The 20,859-nt window shown below is 39.4% G+C and overlaps 1 protein-coding gene across 2 annotated transcripts; it reads left to right on the top strand.

Annotated features, from left to right (window-relative positions):
• Nucleotides 1-8: 8 nt before the first annotated feature.
• ABHD17B (abhydrolase domain containing 17B, depalmitoylase) lies at nt 9-17,056 on the top strand. Of its 2 annotated transcripts, XM_079331477.1 has the most exons (5): nt 20-215; nt 672-823; nt 6,108-6,582; nt 16,124-16,303; nt 16,756-17,056. In XM_079331477.1, exons 3-5 carry the CDS (start codon nt 6,116-6,118, stop codon nt 16,973-16,975), a joined length of 867 nt encoding a protein of 288 aa, XP_079187603.1. In that variant the 5' UTR covers nt 20-215; nt 672-823; nt 6,108-6,115; the 3' UTR covers nt 16,976-17,056. The 2 variants fall into 2 exon arrangements, with proteins under 2 accessions (XP_079187602.1, XP_079187603.1); XM_079331476.1 differs by lacking the exon at nt 672-823 and having other exon boundaries at nt 9-215.
• The last annotated feature ends 3,803 nt before the right edge of the window (nt 17,057-20,859 follow it).

A 20,859-nucleotide genomic window follows, 5' to 3' on the forward strand; every position in this document is an offset into this window, starting at 1 on the left:
GCCGGTGCAGTCTGCGGGCGAGGCGAGGCCGGCGCCGCTCCGGAGGCTGCGCGGGGCGGGCTCGGCGCTGCCAGGGCCGCGCGTTCTCCGGCCGGGGCCGGGGTGCTGACGGCCGCCTCCCGCCGCGCCGTTACTCAGCACAGCCGGCGTCCCCACAGCCCGCCGGCGCGGCGGTCGGGAGAGCGCGGGGCCGTCGAGCGGAGCGCCAGGTGCAGGTAGGGGCCGTCCTCCCCGGCGGGGATGGACGGTGTGCGGGTGACCCGCCGCCGCGGTGTGCGGGCGAGCTGTTTCCTGGTCGCGGGTCCGCCCGTGTCTCCTGCCCCGCTCGCACCCGGGTCCGTCCGCGCCGCTCGGCGCAGGCGTGCGGCGGCCCCGGGGCGGGCGGGAAGGCCCGCGGCTGCCGCCGGCGTTTCCTCAGAGCCGGGCGGCCGCGGGCTCCGGCACCGGCCGGGCGGGGAGCTGCCGGCCCTGCCGCCCTCCCGCCCGCGCCCCGCTGTCGCCGGGCTCGGGGCTCTCTGGGGATGTCGCCTGCCTCGGGGTGCCCTGGTGCCGTGGGCGATGTGTCCCCATGCTCCCGTCTCCGTGGTCTTGCCCCGGACTCCTTTGTTGGAAACGCGCGCCCTGGCTTGTGACACGCTTGTTAAGGTCTGGCTTTTGGCGGCTCCAAGCAGCCCTTTGAGTCACTGCTGAGGATTTCGGCGGAACCCTTCTCAGCTGCGGACACTTGAGGAGTTGATTTAGTTCCCGCCAGCCTGGTTAAATTTATTCCTTCAGCTTCTGCTATTGAGGGTGGGAGTGACGCTGGCCTCAACATTGCTCTCAGGTATTATTAATATAAAAACTTACAGTGTTTGATTAGTAATTAACTAGGGAAGTTCCTGGCTGCGGAAATGAGAGAAGAGCCACCTGGACGCCGGGCGGTGTTGCGGGCGGAGCTCCGTGTCGGTGGCCGGCCGGGCTGGGGCGGCGGAGCGCGACCGGAGCGCGGCCCCAGCGGGGCCGGAGCGGGGCCGGAGCGGGGCCGGAGCGGGGCTGGAGCGGGGCTGGAGCGGGGCCGGAGCGGGGCTGGAGCGGGGCTGGAGCGGGGCCGGAGCGGGGCTGGAGCGCGGCCGGGCCGGAGCGGGGCTGGAGCGCGGCCGGAGCGCGGCCGGAGCGGGGCCCCAGCGGGGCCGGAGCGGGGCTGGAGCGCGGCCGGAGCGCGGCCGGGCCGGAGCGGGGCCGGAGCGCGGCTGGAGCGCGGCCGGAGCGCGGCTGGAGCGGGCGCAGCTTCAGCACGAAGGTTTTAGCAGGGCAGGTCCGGGGTGCAGGGTCTTGCTGGGAGCATGCAAGGCATTATGTAATCGACTTAATCCCGCCGTTGTCTAGCTGGAGTCTTTAGAGGTTTAGTTTGTTCTTCGGCTGATAAAGAATGTCTGGATTTTTCAGTTAGTGTTTCCTGTATTCCTTTCCTTTTTTCGACCGTGCCGTTAGGTTTTGATATATACAAAGTAACCAGCAGAGAGTAAATGTCTCTCTGCATAAATTATGATAGAATTTGTAAGACTAGCAGGGGTGTTTATTTGTTCAGAATCACATTAACCAAAAATAAAGTTTTGGTTCCATCAGACTTCTCTTGTTTTCATGTAATGTACTTGGTCATTTGAAAACTACCTGAAATAGTTACTTCACAGTATTTCTTGGTGTAGCTTTTTCATAATTGAGTAGACTTCCTTTGTGTTTTCTGAACTTACTGTGTATTCTTTCTTAGTATTCTCTCAATCCTTGTATGTGGTACTTAATCAAACACTGCTTTTTTTTCACTGAACGTTTTGTTGCTTTAAGTGTTGGACTAGCTAAAGGATGTTCATATCCTTCAGTTCCATTTTTAATATAGCACAGGTGTTGAAATAGATATTGGTACTTCAGTAGTGGCTTGAACTCAAGTTTTCAGTGTATTCTGTTCAATGAAAGTGTGACGAGGAAATGCTTTAGAATTTTTTGTTTCAATAGTGTATAATGAACAATAAGGGTTAAAAAAAAATCAAACAACAAATCCACAACCAAAATACACATGAAAAGCAACTGAACAAAAAAACTCCAATAATTTTAATATCTTGCCCGTTATGGTTTGAACAACACTTAAAGTTCCAGACCGGCAGCTATATTTATGAGTTTGACTTTGTTCTTGTGAAGGTTCTCATGAAATAGGCAATTTAATTTAAATAAACAATTATAATATTTTATTTTTAATGTAAATATAAGATGTCTAGATAAGTGTTTGCAAGGGTTGGGCTGCTTTTGAAACTAATACATAGTGAAGTATTCAAAGATGTGAATAATAGGTTCTGCTTTCTTGTTAAGTACAGAGATAGGAGGACAGGAATCATATGAAAAAATTACATTTGTGTTATCTTGGAAATCACAAGATAAAAACTTGAGGTAATCTTTAAAATTAAATAGACATTTTCCCCTTTCTGTCAGTCTTTATGAGAAGTCTAAATGCCACAGAATGAATTAAAATCACTGCTTGTGGGCAGTTTCACATTTGTAATTTTATGTGTTAGGTCTTTATTCACAAGAGGTGAAATTGATAAAATGCTCTGACTATCCTTTTAAAAGCCATACCAGAAGGGGTAAGTAATGCATCTTGGGTCTGTTTTATTTCTTAGCCTCTATTGCTGCAATATAAGAGTTTTCTGCAGTTTCTTCTTCAGAATTTTTATACTTAATTACTATGAAAAATGCAATATAATTTTAAAAGGGATGCATATTTATTTTTTGTATTCTTTTTGTTGCTAGTATGTTTTAACAGCTGTAGGAACTGTTTGCAGAGCAGCATTGGCATTTTTATTACTGCTGAAATGTCAAGTAGAAGGTGAGATGGTTGTGTTGTTGTGGTGTGTTGATCTCGGAATCTGATGATGCTGTAACGAGTGCAGAGATTTACATCATACACGCTCAGAAGGTGTTAGATTATACCTTAGGTATTCACAACATATCTTAGTCAAATGAGCCCCATTAAAGTTACTCATCTGTACTTGAGGAACCATATGCTTAAAGTAATCTGGTCAGAGCTGTTTTTGCCTCAGCTTCTCTAAGGATCCAGATAAAGCACACATGCAGCTTATTCACACTCTCATGTGAATACGATCCATCACGGTGAATGACAAACGAGTTCCAGTATAATAGAAACACTGTTTACATTTAGTTGGAACTATTTTCTTGTGCAAGTTCAGTAGGTGTGTTGTATTGAATTGATTCAGTTAGTGACCTGCTGTTTTTCTTGGGGCTTCTGAGTGAAGAAAGTTGCATGTATTTCTTTTAAAGAAAAGAGTTGTTGTTAGCCATGATTTAGTTGGATAATGGTCTGGAATCAGATTATTTTGTTACAGTAGGCATATTTTCCATTGGATTAAAATATCAATATATAAAGCCTACATTAGTCTAACACAGGGGAGAAATAATACTTCATCTGTGGTCTTCAGCATATCATTTGCCATATCTGGTGGCAGCTCATTTTTAGCACATTTAAGCTGTCCTGGGGGACAGTACCCCCACAGCAGCTGATTTACTGTTGTTCACTGCAGTATTGCCCTGTGTGTGGATCCCACAGGCCAGTTTCCAGTCTTCTGAAATTATTTTGGTGAAAAATAGAAAACATTTTCTGAATGAGATCCTATTTGTAGTGTTGCTGGGATGTTTATACTTACAAATAATGTGAACTTCTGTTCTAATTCTTTCTGACAAGTGGATTGGAAAAAATAAGAAATTCTGTAGCTATGGTTGTATGGTGGTATAGAGTACAATCTGCTGTTCCTGGGCAGAACAAACTATTTATATCTCACTTTTGGAGGTACAAATTCTTTTAAAATTTTCATGAAAAAATAACAGTCAGCTCTATAGAATGAAGTATAATATCTAACTTCAGTGTTTCTGAAAAGGTGGGAAAACTCATTCAGAACAGATCCATTTAATAGTTTCTGTTAGAAGTGATTTTGAGTTTTGGGTCATAAGTGCTTGGGGAAAAAAGCACGTTGAGGCATCACAGGAGCTTCACTGGAATGTGAAGATGAACTCATGAAGTAGAGGTGAAAGAAGTTGCTCCTTTGGTGGTCATAACTATAAGAGAAGTAGAGAAGGAACAAATACATACCACCATCACCCCTCAAAACAATTTTTGGATTTTTACTTTGCATAAGTCAATCCAAACCTTTTGCTAATACTTAGATTTCCTCCATAGAATCCTTCCACTTAGCCTGACTTGTGGGTATAACTGAATCTTAATGTTCACAATAAACTCATCTGATGGGGATGAGTTATTCCAAATTTGAGTGACTAATTGTGCTGATATACAAGATTGTTACTTCTGCTGGCAGGAATATGGTCCTTTATTCAGGATCTTCTTTAAGAGCCTATCTACCTTCTTCTGCAAGCAGATCAGTATTTCCTGCCATATCCTCTGAACTGCAAGTGTTGATCTCCCATGTCTAAGCATTTGTAGTTTCCCTCTGTTTTGAAGAAAACTAGATACCTGGGGTGAAAACTCCTAGCCGCGGCAGCCTCTTTTTTTGTGCCCTGCTTTTGGTAGTATTTCACAAATGCTCGTGCTGTTTGTCAAATTTTTACCTCACTGTGCCTGTTTTTGCTAGTCTAAAAGTATGCTCCATGTAACATTGCTTTCATACTTCACCACCAGGAAGACACCATTCATATATTCAAAGTTATGGATAGTTGTTCTGTGATATATGTTAAAGTGTTTTTGCAGCACTGTCCTTGAAATTTTTTTCTGTACAAGTTTAAGGACAAAACTTGAAATACATAAATATTACGTGTCATGATTGGCAGTAAGATTTTATTGTTGGATGGCCCAAATACTTCTGGAAGAGCATGTGCTGTACACAACTGAAATCTGCTTGTTTTGTAGCTTGAGTCAAAGCCATTATGTGAAACTGTGTGTTCACAGGGAACTGTCAGGAGATAAACTTGAGACCTGTAGATAGATGTGCTATGGAAAAGTTGTGTGAGTTAAGATGAAATGTCAGATGCCTTAAAACAAGGAGAATAGAGTAAATGCTTATCTTTAGTGGGCTGATTTCCAGCATGGTTCTTGTCAAATTTCATTTCTCTTCTCATTTCTGAGAAAAAGTATTGCTGCAACAAAGAATTCCCACCTCCCCACACACCCTCTAGCTCCTTCCCCTGGTCTCTTCTCACTGCTCCAAACTGAGAGAACACCATGTCTGTTTTAAAGGCAACTGTATCTTTACCTAGCTTGATTTAGGTGTAGGTGTGATTTGTTTTTTTTTCCTTTCCCCCACTGTTAAAGCCAATGCTTTGAATTGGTACTATACATTATGCTTTAAAAAATACCTGTGATAGAACATTTAGGGATGTGTATCTTAAAGCATGAAGAACAAAACCCCAATTGTGTCATTTATACAATCCCAATTCCTAAGTGCAATATGGCTAAGAATTTCTTTGAAGGTTTTCAAAACATTTATATCATCAAGTATGAGGAGCAGAGTTAAGTTTATGGCTACGCTTTTGCGTACCAAAGCTTTGCAGTGTTTGCTAAGCCAGAAGCATCATCTTGTTTTGTCTTCTAAGTTTTGACCTTTCATACTTCTGATACTGCTTGCAGGAGCTCATACTTTGTGATTGCAAAACATTCTTTGTATTTAGGAAATGATGTGTGATTTTTAGCTGCAGAAATCTGCATAACCTTAGTATGCTGCAACTCTGCCACGTATTTTAATTTTTCTTTATCACATATGTATTTGTCAATGGAAGAACACTCTCCTAAATGTCTTAAGATGAGGAACTTTTTTTTTTTCCCTCCAAAGAAACTCCAGAACTCAAGCTTGCTCTTTCCCTGGGTAGTCAGTCATGTTTTACTTTTGATATCTGGCAGGCTTTGGAATTATCACTCCTCTTTAATAATATACTCATTGTGAAGTAACTAATAATATCAAGTTAGTTGTTATATGAAAAAATACATATATGTATATAATTCTGTTTTCTTAAATGTTCAAAAGTTATGCATTTTTTTCTAGAGACATTATGTTTATATTTTTTTTAAGTGTCAGATTGTACCTGGAAACTGATACTATTCTCTCTTCCCATTTCAGACTAGAAGATGAATAATCTTTCCTTTAGTGAACTGTGTTGCCTGTTCTGTTGTCCACCATGCCCAGGGAAAATTGCCTCCAAGCTGGCATTCTTACCTCCGGATCCCACGTACACCCTGATGTGTGATGAGAGTGGTGGTCGCTGGACTTTGCATCTCTCTGAGCGAGCAGACTGGCAATATTCTTCTAGAGAAAAAGATGCCATTGAGTGCTTCATGACTAGAACATGCAAAGGCAACAGGATTGCCTGTATGTTTGTGCGTTGCTCACCTAATGCCAAGTACACTTTGCTCTTCTCACATGGAAATGCTGTTGACCTGGGTCAGATGAGCAGCTTTTATATAGGACTGGGTTCACGGATTAATTGCAACATATTCTCCTATGATTATTCTGGATATGGTGCAAGTTCTGGGAAGCCAACAGAGAAGAATCTATATGCTGACATTGATGCTGCTTGGGTGGCTCTTAGAACAAGGTAAGACATTAATTGCCATTTTTATTTTATAGCACGCTTGTCAAATGGTTTTATTTTGCATGCATCAGTAGTTGAAACAGCAGTGCTGTGATTTAGAGTTGGTGGATTCATATCCAAGCTGACTGGTGAGGCCTGGTGCTGAAGGCATTGTCAGTATTAAACAGGATCAGTGTATATTACTTACATACTGGAAAAATGGAGATGGAATTAAATTTAATAAATTATGGTTTAATCTTTAATAGTTAGAAGATAGATCATCCTTATTGTCATAGTTTGGAATCTTCTCAGCTGCAAAAATTAAAAATGTGGGAAAAATCCATAACAATTGATACCCCAATAATTAACCCACTGTTGTGATATGGATGTAAGAAAATGCAGGTTGTTTCTTCAGATAATTTCCATCACCTACTTTTTTTCTAGGGAGGGGCAGAGTAAAAGCTGGTACAAGAGAACTTGGTGAGACTTTATTTCTGTATGGTGTTGAGATCACTCTTTGTTTCAGAATTCTAACTAGCAGCTACAGCATTTCCAAAGGGATAAACATCTTTTTGCTTTATATAGAAAGCTATCTTCACAAAATAGAATGTGTGGGAGAGGTTGTAATTGATATGTGTAAATAACTTATGGTGGTCACAAAAGAAGGAATTTGAAGCAGTGGTGTTAATTCAAGCAGAATAAAAATGGGCAAGAAAAAATGCAAATGGAAAGATGTTATTTCAGTGATTTGTATTCTAAGCCTCTTGTTTTTAGAGATAAAATAGGGAGATTAAAGACTCTGAATGCATTTAGTGATATAAGTGAGAATCCTAGAGAATCCCACACCAAATAAATGTGGCTTTTCTAATTTGAGAGCGATTTTCATCATATTTTTTTCATTTGCTCAATGTTCTTCTCATGTTACAAATAACCACACTGCAAAAACTATTTTTTAAAATAATATGCAATCATAAGAATAGCTGCTCACCAAAAATCCCAGCCCACTGTGTATTTTACACCAAAAAGGCATAAAAACCTAAGTGTGGCTTGATCATTGCAACTTGAGCATCCTGTTTAATAATTATAGTATCATTGATATTACTTACTGTAAGGGCATGTGGACTTTAAATCCTGGATCCTGGTAATTGTCCAGTGAATCTAGAACTTCATTAATATAGTACTAATGAGCAGATTATCTCTTTTCAGTGTTTTAAATGCATGTTTAGTCTTGCATTCCTTTTACATTATAATAGTACGATATTTCTTTTCAAATGAGCATATTTTTTACATATTAAATAGGGGAAAAGGTTATTATCATAAGCTTCATTCAATCACAGGGGACAGGTTTTCAGCTTTGTCTATTCAAAAACATGCACACTAGGTTGTTAGATTAGCTTTTGGTGTTTATTTTTATTGCAGTGGAAAGTTGAGATATGACTGTTCCATAAGCCAAGGGCTGCAACAGGTGCACTGTTGACTGTGGTTTGTAGCTAGTAGGACATTAGCTACTTAGTGAACTACCTTGTAACATTTACCAAAAGCATGCTGTGGTTTGTGAACAGTCTGAATTATTTAAAAGTAGCAGAAAATGGAAGAGAACTAGATGATGAAACATAATACTTTGTCAGTTTACAGGCTCTGCTTTATAAACTAAATAGTAATTATTGTCTCTGGTATTGCCTGGAAAAGCTGACCTGAAACAGAGACTAGGCAGAGCAAAAGGAATGAAATAGGTATTTATTGAAGTCTCAACCCCCTGGCTAGCTGCCTTTTCTCTCACTGTTGTTTATGCTTTTTGGGTGATGGGTGTCCTTGATTCTCTGGCTAGGGAGAGATTGTTTTGTCTAACTACCCTGTAAAGAGAACTTACACCTAATATGAAGTTTGAGTTACACACTAAGCAGCAGAGATTCTGAAAAATATAAAAGCTAAAACCAAAGGCATCACTGGCACTATCTTTAACATTTATAACTAATTCTGTAAAAACAAATTAATTCAATGGGTTGTTTGCAGGATAAATGTGAGTGTAGCTATAACTCCTTGGAAATTCTTGTTGATGATATAAGAAAGGGACCCTAAACAGTGTGCCTCATAGTTTGTGATGTGATGGAGGAAAGAATGGAGAAGTTATCTTTGGAGATTTGTCACAGTTACCCATAGCTCCCTGTATTCCCTGTTCTGAAGAATGGAATCACAGAACCCAGCACTAAAAGGTGTTTCTGGGGTAATTGAAATGCTGGTGCTGACTTAGTTCAATCAAAACTGCTTATAGTCTAGACTTTCTAGCATTTTAAGTTTTGTATCTTGGAAGGACAATCCACATACTTACCTGTAAATCAGCACAGCTGTCCAGTGGGGACTGGACACCTGGGGTGGAATAGTCTGGAACTCTTATTGAGGGTGATGATGAGACTTTGCTGTGAATGTTAATATTCATGTAAGTGAATACAGAAAGCTAGTTTGGCAGCCTATCTGAACAGGTGAACACAGATGTAGATGCTGAGTTGTGCCCTTATTCTTTAACTTGTTTGAGTATGCTAATAGGAAGCAGTAACTACCTGTGTGGATGATGGCTGTGAAAGAATGTGGTGTGATTCACTGCCTTCATCAGGTTTGGAAAGTTGTACATTGCTGCATATTCATGTGCATGGGACTGTACAAAAGCTGCAAGTGAGGACATTGTTTTTCCAGGTGTCATAGCTACCAAGTGTTGAAATACCAGGAGTCATTTTGGGATACGCCTATTTTCTGCTGTTGTGGTCTCTGAAGGCCTTTGATGACACCCTAGTAAGGGTGGAAGAGTTTAACCAGCCCCAGGGCAAGTGGCACTCATTGAGAAACCTCTGAAGAAGTGCCAGAACTGCCTCACGACCAGATCTACCTGTAAGAAGCCAAACAGCCCTTTCATTGTTGCTTATCATGGGCTGCATAATAATTGAAAAATTGAAGGGTAAATCTCACCATCAGGTGATGTGTTAAAGTGGACAGAATGTCCATAAATTGAACAGCCAGCTACAGAAATAATACTGAATCTCTTCAGAAGTTGGCCAAAAGTGTTAATATGATAATTCACAAATTGCTTTATTTTTTATACAGTAGAAGAAAGGGTGGGGTTCAGCTGGAAGTCAAGGTACATCACTTTGTACATTTGGAGAGAAATTGAGGTTTTATTTAAATTGATAGGGAAAAGTAGCTCAATTACTGTGGAAGAGAAATCTTGGCAGTAGAACAAGTGTATTGGCAGCATTTTAGAGTTTAGAGGAGGCCAAACTGTCATGAGAGTGGCAGAGAAGATGCAGTTTGTTGATTATAATGTGGATAATGGGCTTGCCTCTCATAAAATATAGTTCCTTTTTTCTTCTCCCAATGTAAAATATTGTATGAAGAAGGAGAATGCGCACAGCAGTTGAGGAAGAGCTGTATGCTCCTGAATTTTATTCATGGCCTGGAATGTTGATAGTTACATATATGGAAAATGTTCTTGCCCTTCATGTTCTGCAATTTGCAGAACATTTATTCATAATTAACATAATTTCATGTGTTATGTCCATGATGACAAAAGATTCTGAATGTGCATTGAAAATTCCCTCAGGACGTTCCCCCTTGTTCCATGTTCCCAAAGTGCTGTGTTGGCTTTCTAAATGTGTGTGTTGCAATAGCTTCACAAACTGTAGCTTTTCTAGAGCATCTAGTGTAAGCCTAAAGAGGTACTGTGGAAAATTTACCCTTCTAAGATTGATCTTATCAATACTTTATTTCATTATTGTAAAGCGATCAAGTCTTCTGGATTAAGAGCAGTACTTGGGTAGTAAATATAAATTACTTTGTCTCCCTTATGTATATCCAGGTCAAAATGGTAGGTATTTTTAAGAGCCTGACAGCATGTAGCATGGTAATTTCTGCTGGTATTTTTTTTCTTAAAGGTAATGAAATGAAAAAACAAAACCAAGGAAAAAACCCAAATTAAAAAAAAAAAAAAAACGCTCCCTACCTTGTCACATCCAGACATGCATTCTCTAGTTTGCTTATTGGACATCATGACAATGTGATACAAATCCAGTGAAAATATAAAATAAGGTGAATATCAAAAATGTAAGCGATGTGCATCCAATTAATATGTTCAAAGAAAGGTCAGCTTGAGCAACTTGATTCAATGGAATATTACCTCCCTCTGCCAGGGGCTTGAACTATATCACATTGCAACGTAAATTGTTCTATGATCCCATGAAGAGAGTAAAAGAGAATGGAGGGACAGAGCAAAGGTGGACCATCAGTAAGATGAAGTGCAGGAAAGGTCTTGCTACAAAGACAGAAAAATCAAGAAAATAGTGGAAGAGTTTCTGCTAAATCACACTAAGTTCATCACCAAGGAAAAAAAAGAATATTTCATTGCTGTTTAGCAGTTCCTTTTCTACCAGAAGCTGAAAAGATCAGGCCAGGAGTGTTTAGAGTTGCCTCTTTTGCAAGATACCATCTATATCTTGTCAGGATATTTCGGGCCACAGAAAAGGATACTGGCTTCATTAGTGTTGGGTCCTGATTCCATGCAGTGGAACAGTTGGGACAGTTGCAACAACCTACTGCTTGCTCCTTCCTCAGCCCACCTGTGGTATGGTATTTCCTGCCTGTCCCTGAACACAAGCAGCACAAAGGAGCACAAAAGCAGTTGCTTCACTACTCCCAGACAACATTTATTTAGTTCTTTTCATTAAGTGCTAAAGCCTAATGAGGGGGAACACATTGTTGAAGCTGCAAGTAGGAAAATGGTTCTTTTCTGTTTGGCAATAGCTTAGCTTTGTTGTGACATGAACGTGTGCCTTTAGTGTGATGATCAGGCAGAAATTTATGAGGACTCTGTGAGGATATCAGGAAGCTTATGTGAACACAGGTTCTGTGTCAGAATTGCTCTTTTGATTCTATCTGCTTTCCAGGCAGGTAATCTTGTAAGTTTGTGAACATAAAAGGTGTTGAAAGGAATTGAAATCACAGTTGCTCTGAGAAAGATACTGAGTTAGCCTTTAAACTGCAGAAAATGTGTATCTAGTTTTGTACCAGATTCTGCCCAGAGTAACTTGTCCATGTGGCATAGTGCTTTCTCTGAGAGGGTACATCTGTGTATAGCTACTTTTAAGGTTTTCTTTTAAGGTCCTTTTTGGTGATTATGCCTTTAAAAAAAAAATCCCCAAACCTAAATACATCCTCTATTACCTTCACCCCCACATTGAAGGTCTGTCTATGCTGACACAAGTAATCTAAGATTACTTGAGTAGACAACAGTGTTTACATTAGTCCTATTATCAACATAATGAGCTTTCTAAGATAGCAACATACTTTACAGCATGTCTTTGACCTCTTGTAACCAGAGGAACTACTTGAATCATATGGCTCTGTAAATGTCATGTTCCCCTTCCTCAGAATGGCCTGTACTTATAAGGTACTGATTAAGAGAAAAATGTTACTGTGACCTTTTCTCTTGATCTGTCACTCTTCCTTCAGGAGACCAGGTATGTAGTCATCTGATAATTTGACACAAAACTTCTTGGAGTTTAACAGGCTATGAGTCTCTCAAAAGAAGCAGAGAAATTTTGTGAGTAGGGAACTTAAAACCAGTTACCTTTTCAAGAATTTTTCTGTTTTAGATTGTAAAATGATACTTTTGAGAGAAAGCAACAGAGGGACAGTTGGACTCTTTCTTTTTCCAGTCATTTCATAAGCCTGTTGTATTGGGCTTGCATGGCCAGGCTTTGGTAGCAGGGGGCTAGAGGGGTGGTTTATGTGAGAAATTACCAGAGGCTTCCTCCATGTCTGGCAGAGCCCATCTCTGTCCACTCCAAAGGTGGAGCTGGCCGAGGCTGGGCCAGTTAGAAATTATGGTTGTGCCTCTGAGATAAGACATTTAAGAAGAAGAGGGAAAAAACAATCCTAATGCAGTTGTAATTTCCACCAGAAAAGAGTGAAGTGAGAACATGTGATGGGAATAGCCCTCCAAACACCAGGGTCAGTGAAGGAGAGGCAGGAGATGCTCCAGGTGATGGAGCTGAGATTGCCCTGCAGCCTGTGATGCAGACCATGGTGAGGCAGCTGTGCCCCTGCAGCCATGGGGATCCACAGGGATGCAGAGATCCATCTACAGCCCATGGAGGAGCCCCACACCAGATGTGTGAGGGGGATGCCTGAAGGGAGGCTGTGACCCATGGGAGACCTGTGAAGAGCAGAGCCCTGCTCCTGTGCTGGAGCAGCCTGACCGTGAAGAACTGCACCCCATGGAAAAGTGACCCTACTACAGCAGTTTGAGGGGGACTGTTGCCTGTGGGACAGACTGACATCTGAGAAGTTCATGGAGAATTGTCTCCCATGAGAGGGATGCCATGGTGAGCTGGGGCAGCACTCCTTGCCCTGAGCAGCGAGGGAAGCAGCCCATGATGAACTGACCATAACCCCCATTCCCTGTCTCCCTGTGCTGCTGGGGTAGGCTGTAGAGCTGGGAAGGAGTGGGGATAGGGGGAAGGTGTTTTTGAGGTCTGTTTTACTTCTCATTATCTTGCTCTGATTTTGTTAGTAATAAATTTAGTTAATATCTGTACTTCTAGCTGGTTTTGCCCATGATGATATTTGATGAGGGTTCTCTCCCAGTCCTTATCTCAGCCCATAAGCCCTTCATTAAATTTTCCTCTCCCCTGTCCAGCTGTGGAGCAGAATGAGAGAGCTGCTTTGGTGGGTGCCTGGCATCCAGCCAGCACCAGCCCACTAAACGTTTTCAAGTGAAAAGGGAAGACTGGAATGATCAAATGAAGTCTTTCTTTTCCAAAGTGCTTGGAGTTTGTTATTTGGGAGTCAGGGGTTGATTATTTAGGTTTTCATTCTTCAGCCAGAATATTCAGAAGTCCACTTTGAACCACCACTTCTGGTTATTCACCTCTTTATTTTAGTCTACAGATTGCAAAGCATGTAGTTTCTGGTGGGCACTGTGAGGCAATCTATTTGACTGTGATGGAGTAAGGATTACTTAAATACAGATATCGTAAATGCTTTTCTTGGCTTATTTTTTTGTAGTCATCATTTATCTATCTTCAGGCTGAAGGAATTTGATCAAAATGTAGGAAGAAGAATAATGAGAGAAGAATACACGTTCCAAAATACACTTTTTAAGTTCTGCTTTAAATTCCTGGGGAATGGCCTGTATATTTTAAAACTCCTCCAACAAAATGCAAGTATGGTAATTGAGAAAGTTTGTTATTTGAAAAAACTTCTTTTGCTGTGCAAAATGCTTTTTTTTCTTTTTTTTTTTTTTTTTCCTGTGCAAAATGCCTGCCATACTAATGATGCAACATGTCAGGTATTCATGCAAATTTTGTTTAGATTATGTGGGAAATGGAGGGAAGGTCATCCTGTACTTTCAGAATGATCAAATGTGACGTGAATTGGGAGATGAATTGTAAAAAAATAGGTGCTAAGATATTCTCAGGTGTTTCAGAAGAGATGCAGAAATAGTGAAGACGTTAGATTTGTTTTTTGTTTCAAAGCTTTAATTTATTTTATTTTTGTGTGTTGGAATTTTCAGAAAATCTTGTTAATGCTTGAAATTGCTTATTCTTTGAGAACTGTCATGAGGTGAAGGGCTTGCTACTAATTCCAGGCTGATGATGAAGACTTAGAGTTTTAGAAGTCTTAATTTGATCATGATCTGATTATGACTCGAATCTCTTTCTAGGAAACACTGGCAGTAATTAAGTAATCATGATGCAGCAAGGTTCCTGTGTCAAGCAGAGTCTGCCTCTGTGCTAGTACTTTAAAAGCTTTTACATTTCACTCTATCAGAACCAAATTTAAAGAAACAGATGAATATTAAATAGACAATGTTAGATATGAACAGTGGTTTTAAACCAAAGTTAGCAAGTTATTGTCATGCCTAATGAGTTCTGTTGCTGATACGTAAAATGTAAGTGGTACTGCAATCTTGAAATCTTCCTAGATACATATTTTTTTGTTAAGTGTTTATTATAAGCTGGTGCAACTTCGAGGGCATTTTTTCTGGCTTAATTAGAAGCACTTGTGGTCTTGGCAATTTTGGTGTTGGTTGGTAATTTAAATGTCTTGGTGTGAGACACCTTTGTTCCTAATGTTCCTGATTTTTTAGCATCTTAGACTACTGATTTTACTGTTTAGTTGCCTATACCATTATTTACCCATGTTTATAAGATACAGGAGAATTTCTTTGATACTTCTGCTCCCCTGACATTACTAGAGTATGCAAAATATACTAATTTGATAACTTTTTTGTGGGTATTGGCATTGTTATATAGTGTTGACAGAAAATATGCGTGCCTTTATTGTTAACAAGGTAATGAGTGCACTTTCCTACACTTGATTTTCATTTCTTTTAGGGTTAGTGGCAAACATCAAACTTACCCCATGTTGTTTCACAGTGACATTAGGCTAGGCTGCTCATAGTTAAAAAGTTGAACAAGTTTTTAATAATGAGAACAGTAATTTGAGTTTGGTGGGGTTTTTTTGTTGTTGTTTAATTTTGTGGCTTTGGACTTCTTTTGGAGGTGATGGGGAGGAACTGGTTTGTTTGTTTTTTGGGGGGTTTTGTGGGGGGTGGTTGGTTTTGGTTTTGAGTTTTTTCTGTGTATGCCGTTTTCCTGGGTTTGGTATTTATGCAATGTAACATCCCTTCCAGTTAAAGTTACTTCCCTTTCCAAGCTTAGATACACTGCTCAGTCTGGCCTATTCTAAGAGTGCCTGGTTGGTTCAGGGCAATGGATCAGCACCTCACTTCTGTTGCAGGCACTATTCTTTGCCACATTACCATCTTCTTTAGAGGCTTTTCTCATGTAACTTGGGTGACAATTATTTTTTGTATTCATGCTAATGCTGAAAAACATATTAAACTGACTTGCCTAAGTGTTAAGTGTCTAGATGTTTCTTTTGTTTGCCCTTGTTAATTGCATCTTATTAGGAGGGAGGCTTTGACTTCAATTCTGTATTCCCTGTTGGGCTGTCTTGCTTGTGGATTGGCTTGATAAGAACAAGCTTCTTTGCTACTACATGGAATGCTCAGTATTATTACACTGATCACTGTCAGTATGGGCATGCTTTAAGACTCACTAAATTTCTAAACAATGTTACCAGCTTGCAGGTTTTATTAGGTATCATAAGAGAAAAGCTTACCAAATTTTTGCAGGCTTGATTATGCTTCATGTGATGTAACCTAGGAGCTCTTAAGGCTCTAATCTGTTCTTTGTTTTCTGTTGTAGGTCCACTGGAGTTAATAGTGACAAGTTTTAACTAGGATACAAGCCACACTGCATTCACAAATCCATATTTAAAAAGTTAAATTATTATTTCAATACCATTGAGGAATAAGAAAAAAATACTGCAAATAGAGAGTAAATAAATAATTGTGTATTTTAGTCATTATAGAACAGATTTCTTTGTTCTTCTACCAGCTCCTGTTTCATAGTTGATACCCTTCTGAAAATTTTCACCTTCAGAAATGCCTTTTTTGCCTTGCTCTGTAGGTTTTGTCTGTTTCACTTTTGAAATGTTTCTAATATTCTAGGTATGGAATTCGCCCTGAAAATGTGATTATATATGGCCAGAGTATAGGAACGGTACCATCTGTGGATCTTGCTGCTAGGTATGAAAGTGCTGCTGTAATTCTTCATTCTCCACTGACTTCAGGGATGCGAGTAGCTTTTCCTGATACCAAGAAGACGTACTGCTTTGATGCATTCCCAAAGTAAGTTTTAGGATTATCTTTTTTTATTTAGCATTTTTCTCTGTTACAGAAGTTTTCAACTAAAGAAGCAAGTAGTCTGGCAAATCCTCTTAAAATTCTTTCAAAAGTTTAATAAAACAGTTGGAGAAAAATCAATGAATAATATCAAAGAGGAACATTTAATTTCAAGAAGTTTACAAAACTTTGTAAACCTTATGGGAACTTTAATAATCTCTATTTTAGTGGATATCTGTAAAGAAGTAATTAATTTTCCTATACATAATATGCAAATCCTTAGTTCTAACAAGTAGTTCTATCCAATCAGTTGTTAGTTTGGATATCTCTGGACAAAGTTGCTTGAAATATGTTTCTGTAAGACTGAAAAACTAAGTAGAATCTTAACTGAAGACAGTTTCTGTCATATATTTCATAACAATGCCATTGTTTTCATGCCTACAATCTTTTTCTTACAGCATTGACAAAATCTCTAAAATAACATCTCCTGTCTTAATAATCCATGGAACTGAAGATGAAGTAATTGACTTTTCACATGGCCTGGCGTTATTTGAGCGTTGTCAGAGACCTGTAGAGCCACTGTGGGTAGAAGGAGCAGGCCATAATGATGTGGAACTCTATGGACAGTACCTTGAAAGGTTAAAACAGTTTGTGTCACAGGAACTGGTGAACTTGTAACTTTTGTTGTGTATTTACATGTTTTTTTAAATTTCACTGCAGAACTGCACACCTTGATAAATTTGTAATTTAAAACCTGAATGTTGTGTTTTCAAATCATCTTGGTTGCCTTCATTAAATGTACAGGTAATGATTTGTCAACATAATTAATGAAGGTTTTAATGCCACATTATAAACTGGAATTACATGATCACGCAGTCAGATTTGGCAGTTCATATTTCTTTGTGTGAGGTTTTTTCTTCTTAAAGAAAAAAAATCACAAGTGGTACTGTAAGAAAATTTAATTATATAAAACCAAATGCTGTAAAAGTGTTGCCAAGTGCTTCAGCATATCAAAAGCAAGTTTATAAATATTTTTTAAACATCTCAAGGTGTACTGTGACTTACTGTGTTGCACAGGTGTAATTAAAAAATAGACTTCTGAGCAGTTCTGGAAAAATTTAATAGCCATGAAATTTTAACAAATACTAATGTATGTAATAAGAATAAACAGTCACTGAAAATTACTTATGCCCTGTTACAGGGAGGGGGATGCAAAATAGATATATTTTCCCGTACTTTTTGTTTCCTTTGTGCTTAGTTTTCCTTTAGTTATTTTGTACTCATGTTGTTGCTTAGCTTTCAGGATAGTAAAATGTACCCTCTCATGTTCTCAGGAGTCTGAATCTTGCCAAAATAATTCCACAAGTTATCATAATTGTAATGCAAGTATCATTCACGTGATTACTACTGAGGCCATTTCTTTGCAAATAGGTGAAATACCTCTTTGAGACCAGTAAGACTTTTAAAACCTAGAAGACTTCTTGAACCATGTAGTTTTAAACACTGATTTTCTAGAGCCACAATGTGTCATTAAGAAGAACTTAGAAGTATATCCAACATAATAAAAAATTTGCAGCTTACCAGTTGCCTATCAGGCTTAATTTTGGATGTTTAGTGTAAAAGCTTATTGTTTCTTGAGTATCATATGGAAATTTTACTAACCAGGCCTGGGTGTGGTGGGAGGAAAAGAAAATATTTACATTTTTCTATTAACCCATCATAAATTAAACTTAAATAGCCTTTCCCTTGAATGCCTTCTGCGTGAATAAAACCATGAAAAATAAACTTAATTATATGTAGCCTAATTGTAAACTAAATAATTTTCCAATAATACACACTGTGCTTTTAAGGCCTTACATAGTTTAACTGTTCGGCTTGTTTTTTGTGGTTGAGACTATTGTATACTTAAATGTAGCTTTGAGTATTGTGAAAATTTTAAGAGGTGTTGATTACCAGTAAACAATATTCCACAAACTTGCAGTTCTTCCTTTTTATTCAAAGAGGTAGCAGCAGTTGCTTACAGTATCAAAATACTAAGCAACTCCCAATTTATTCAAGGAAATCTGACATCTAAAGCAATAACCCATTGTTCTGAATTGCCAGCACCTTCCTTTATCAGCAGCTTCTGTTCTGATTACCCTCCTATCTCCATGCCTCACCTTTCTACCATTTGTTATTCATCACACAGGGCTTTCTGCTGCAATGCTGCTAGTAAACTTTTCTTCTGCAATTAATTCTACCATACCCTTCTTTGAAATTGAAAGAAATTCTTGTCTTGTGCACTTTGGCGAGTTAATTGAGTAGAAAAAAAATTGTTCTCAAGCACCTAGGTTCCTGTTTGATTTGTTTTGATCAAGGATGCCTCAGTGAGTCCTGAAATTGAGTATTTTCAGGAACAGCAACGTTAGACTCAAGCATCTTCATCCTAGTTCATGACTTTTGGATACAGTTGCATAACTCAGCTTTATAACATTTTATGTAATACACAGTTTGATTTCCTTTTCTTACTACCTTCTAGCCACTATCTTTGATGGAAATCATTACCATTAAATGTTTAATACTTTCTTTGTGATGAATGAAGCTTGTTTTGAGATTTACCTTCAGGAGTTCATAAATAAAGAGTGTAGAAGTACAATGTTAAATGATACATACTGACAGTAGTTGGTTGCCTGCCCATTGCAGGCAAATGAGCAACTGTCATCACAACAACTATCTGATTGTTCTGGGGATATTATGGCACCCTGTAATTGAAAAAGACAGAAAAGGTGTCTAGCAGTTTTTCTGGTTTTGTTTCTGTGTTTTGTTGAAGCAGAACAAAAGATCTGACTAACAGTGTTTTGTCTTCAGTATGTGCAGCTGTGCTGGATTGCACTGGTGAATAGAGATTCTGGTCTATTTTGCACCATTTATGCATGGTTAATATTGCCAGTTTGTGCTAATTTGTTTTATACCTGTTTTTTTTTTCAGACGGATTTTATACATGAAGGAATTTAAATTGGTTTTAGACATAGCCTAGCCTGTAGTGCCAATTGTATTATGGCAGCAAACTTGTTGCTTGACAGAAAGCAAATCTGAGCTATTGCAGTGATAAGGAAAACATTTGACATCCTGATTGTCTTATCCTTATACCATCGTTTTGGTGAAATTGACAATGGGCTGTTGTTTAATGTTATAGATGCAATTGTCTTCTGATAAATAAAGTTGATTCAGCATTCATTGAAAAGACAATGCCTGTGTTTTAGGGGAAAAGAAAAGCAGTTTGTAAGCCTGGTGGTGTTATTCCTCATTATTTTTTTTTTGTTGTTTAAGAGATGTATTTGACAATAAACTCTCTTTTTCAGTTCTGGAAGCCTTGGCAAATCAGTTTTCAAAACAACACCATGTATGTAAAATATGTGATTAGATTCTAAAGGTGGCGTCCATTTGGGACAATGTTTTGCTTTACGATCACAGATCTATAAAATTCCCCTCTTTACTGTCCACTTCTGGCAGAAAAGTATTCTAGTGTATGTTCAGTTAGCTCTTCTTATTGATTGATTTTAAACTTGCTTTCCTTTTCAATACCTGTTTTATTGGGGGAAAATATGCATGTTTATTTCTGGCCTTCTTTAATTGGGTGACATTGGACCACAAGGCACTGCTCGTATGGAATATTCCAGGTCCTAATTTTCCAGGATACTAATTTTTCTCACTACACTGTAGGTATTGTTAATATCTTAAAGTCAGAAATAAGGAAAATAGTGTGTAAATTGGGGGCTGATTGGTTAAAAGCTTTGCAGAAAAGGAGTCGGGGACCCGGCCTTACACCAAAGGTGAGCAAAAGCATTCCAGGTCTCACAGGCAGAAAGTTGCCAGCAGGACATAGGAAATGATCCTAGCCCTCTTCTTCATTGTGAGTGCAGATGTGAAATGAGAGTGTGAAATGCTGGGTCTAGCTCTGGGCTTTCACATGAGGAAGATATGGATGGACTGGACAAAGTCTAGTGCAGGGCCACAGCTATGACTGAAAGACTGATGATCCAGCATGGGAAGAGGTTCTAGGAGAGCCAGGGCTGTTGATCCTGGGGAAGAAGGTGTTCGGCAGGATACTAACTGTTGTGTTTGAATATCTGAGGGAGAGAGTGGAGAGAGCTGGACATTCCCCCTGTACTGCCCTTTGAGAGGGCACGAGTCAGTGATGACACATTACAAAACAGAAAATGTAATCTGAAATTAGAAGGCCTTTTTTTTTTTTTTTTTTTTTAATGAGGCAGGTTAAACACTGGGACTGACTGTGGAGTACTTGTCTCTACAGAGTCAGAATTCAGCAGAGCACAGTTTAGGCAGTCTGCTGTATCTGGCCCTTCTCTGAGCACACAAGTAGATGATCTCAAGGGGTTCCTTTCAGCCTCTGTCATTCTGCCTATACCAGCTCGGAAGTGGAGACTGATTATTTTTAAAAGTTATCTTCATTACTATTTCTTCATTCACATGTGAATAAAGCATTATTACTTCTGATTATTGCTTTGTCAGTGTTTGACAGCTGTCCTGAGTCACATTGTCTCTGTGGCATGTGAGGACGG

This window comes from Erithacus rubecula (assembly GCF_903797595.1).
Source record: "Erithacus rubecula genome assembly, contig: SUPER_Z_unloc_4, whole genome shotgun sequence".
Classification (NCBI taxonomy): domain Eukaryota; kingdom Metazoa; phylum Chordata; class Aves; order Passeriformes; family Muscicapidae; genus Erithacus; species Erithacus rubecula.

What these genes read in the sequence shown, in the direction of transcription:
- ABHD17B (XM_079331476.1), top strand. Translation starts at nt 6,116, where the DNA reads ATGAATAATCTTTCCTTTAGTGAACTGTGTTGCCTGTTCTGTTGTCCA. An exon ending in TGGGTGGCTCTTAGAACAAG is followed by an intron (nt 6,583 to 16,123) that starts GTAAGACATTAA and finishes CTAATATTCTAG; the next exon opens with GTATGGAATTCGCCCTGAAA. An exon ending in TGCTTTGATGCATTCCCAAA is followed by an intron (nt 16,304 to 16,755) that starts GTAAGTTTTAGG and finishes TTTTTCTTACAG; the next exon opens with CATTGACAAAATCTCTAAAA.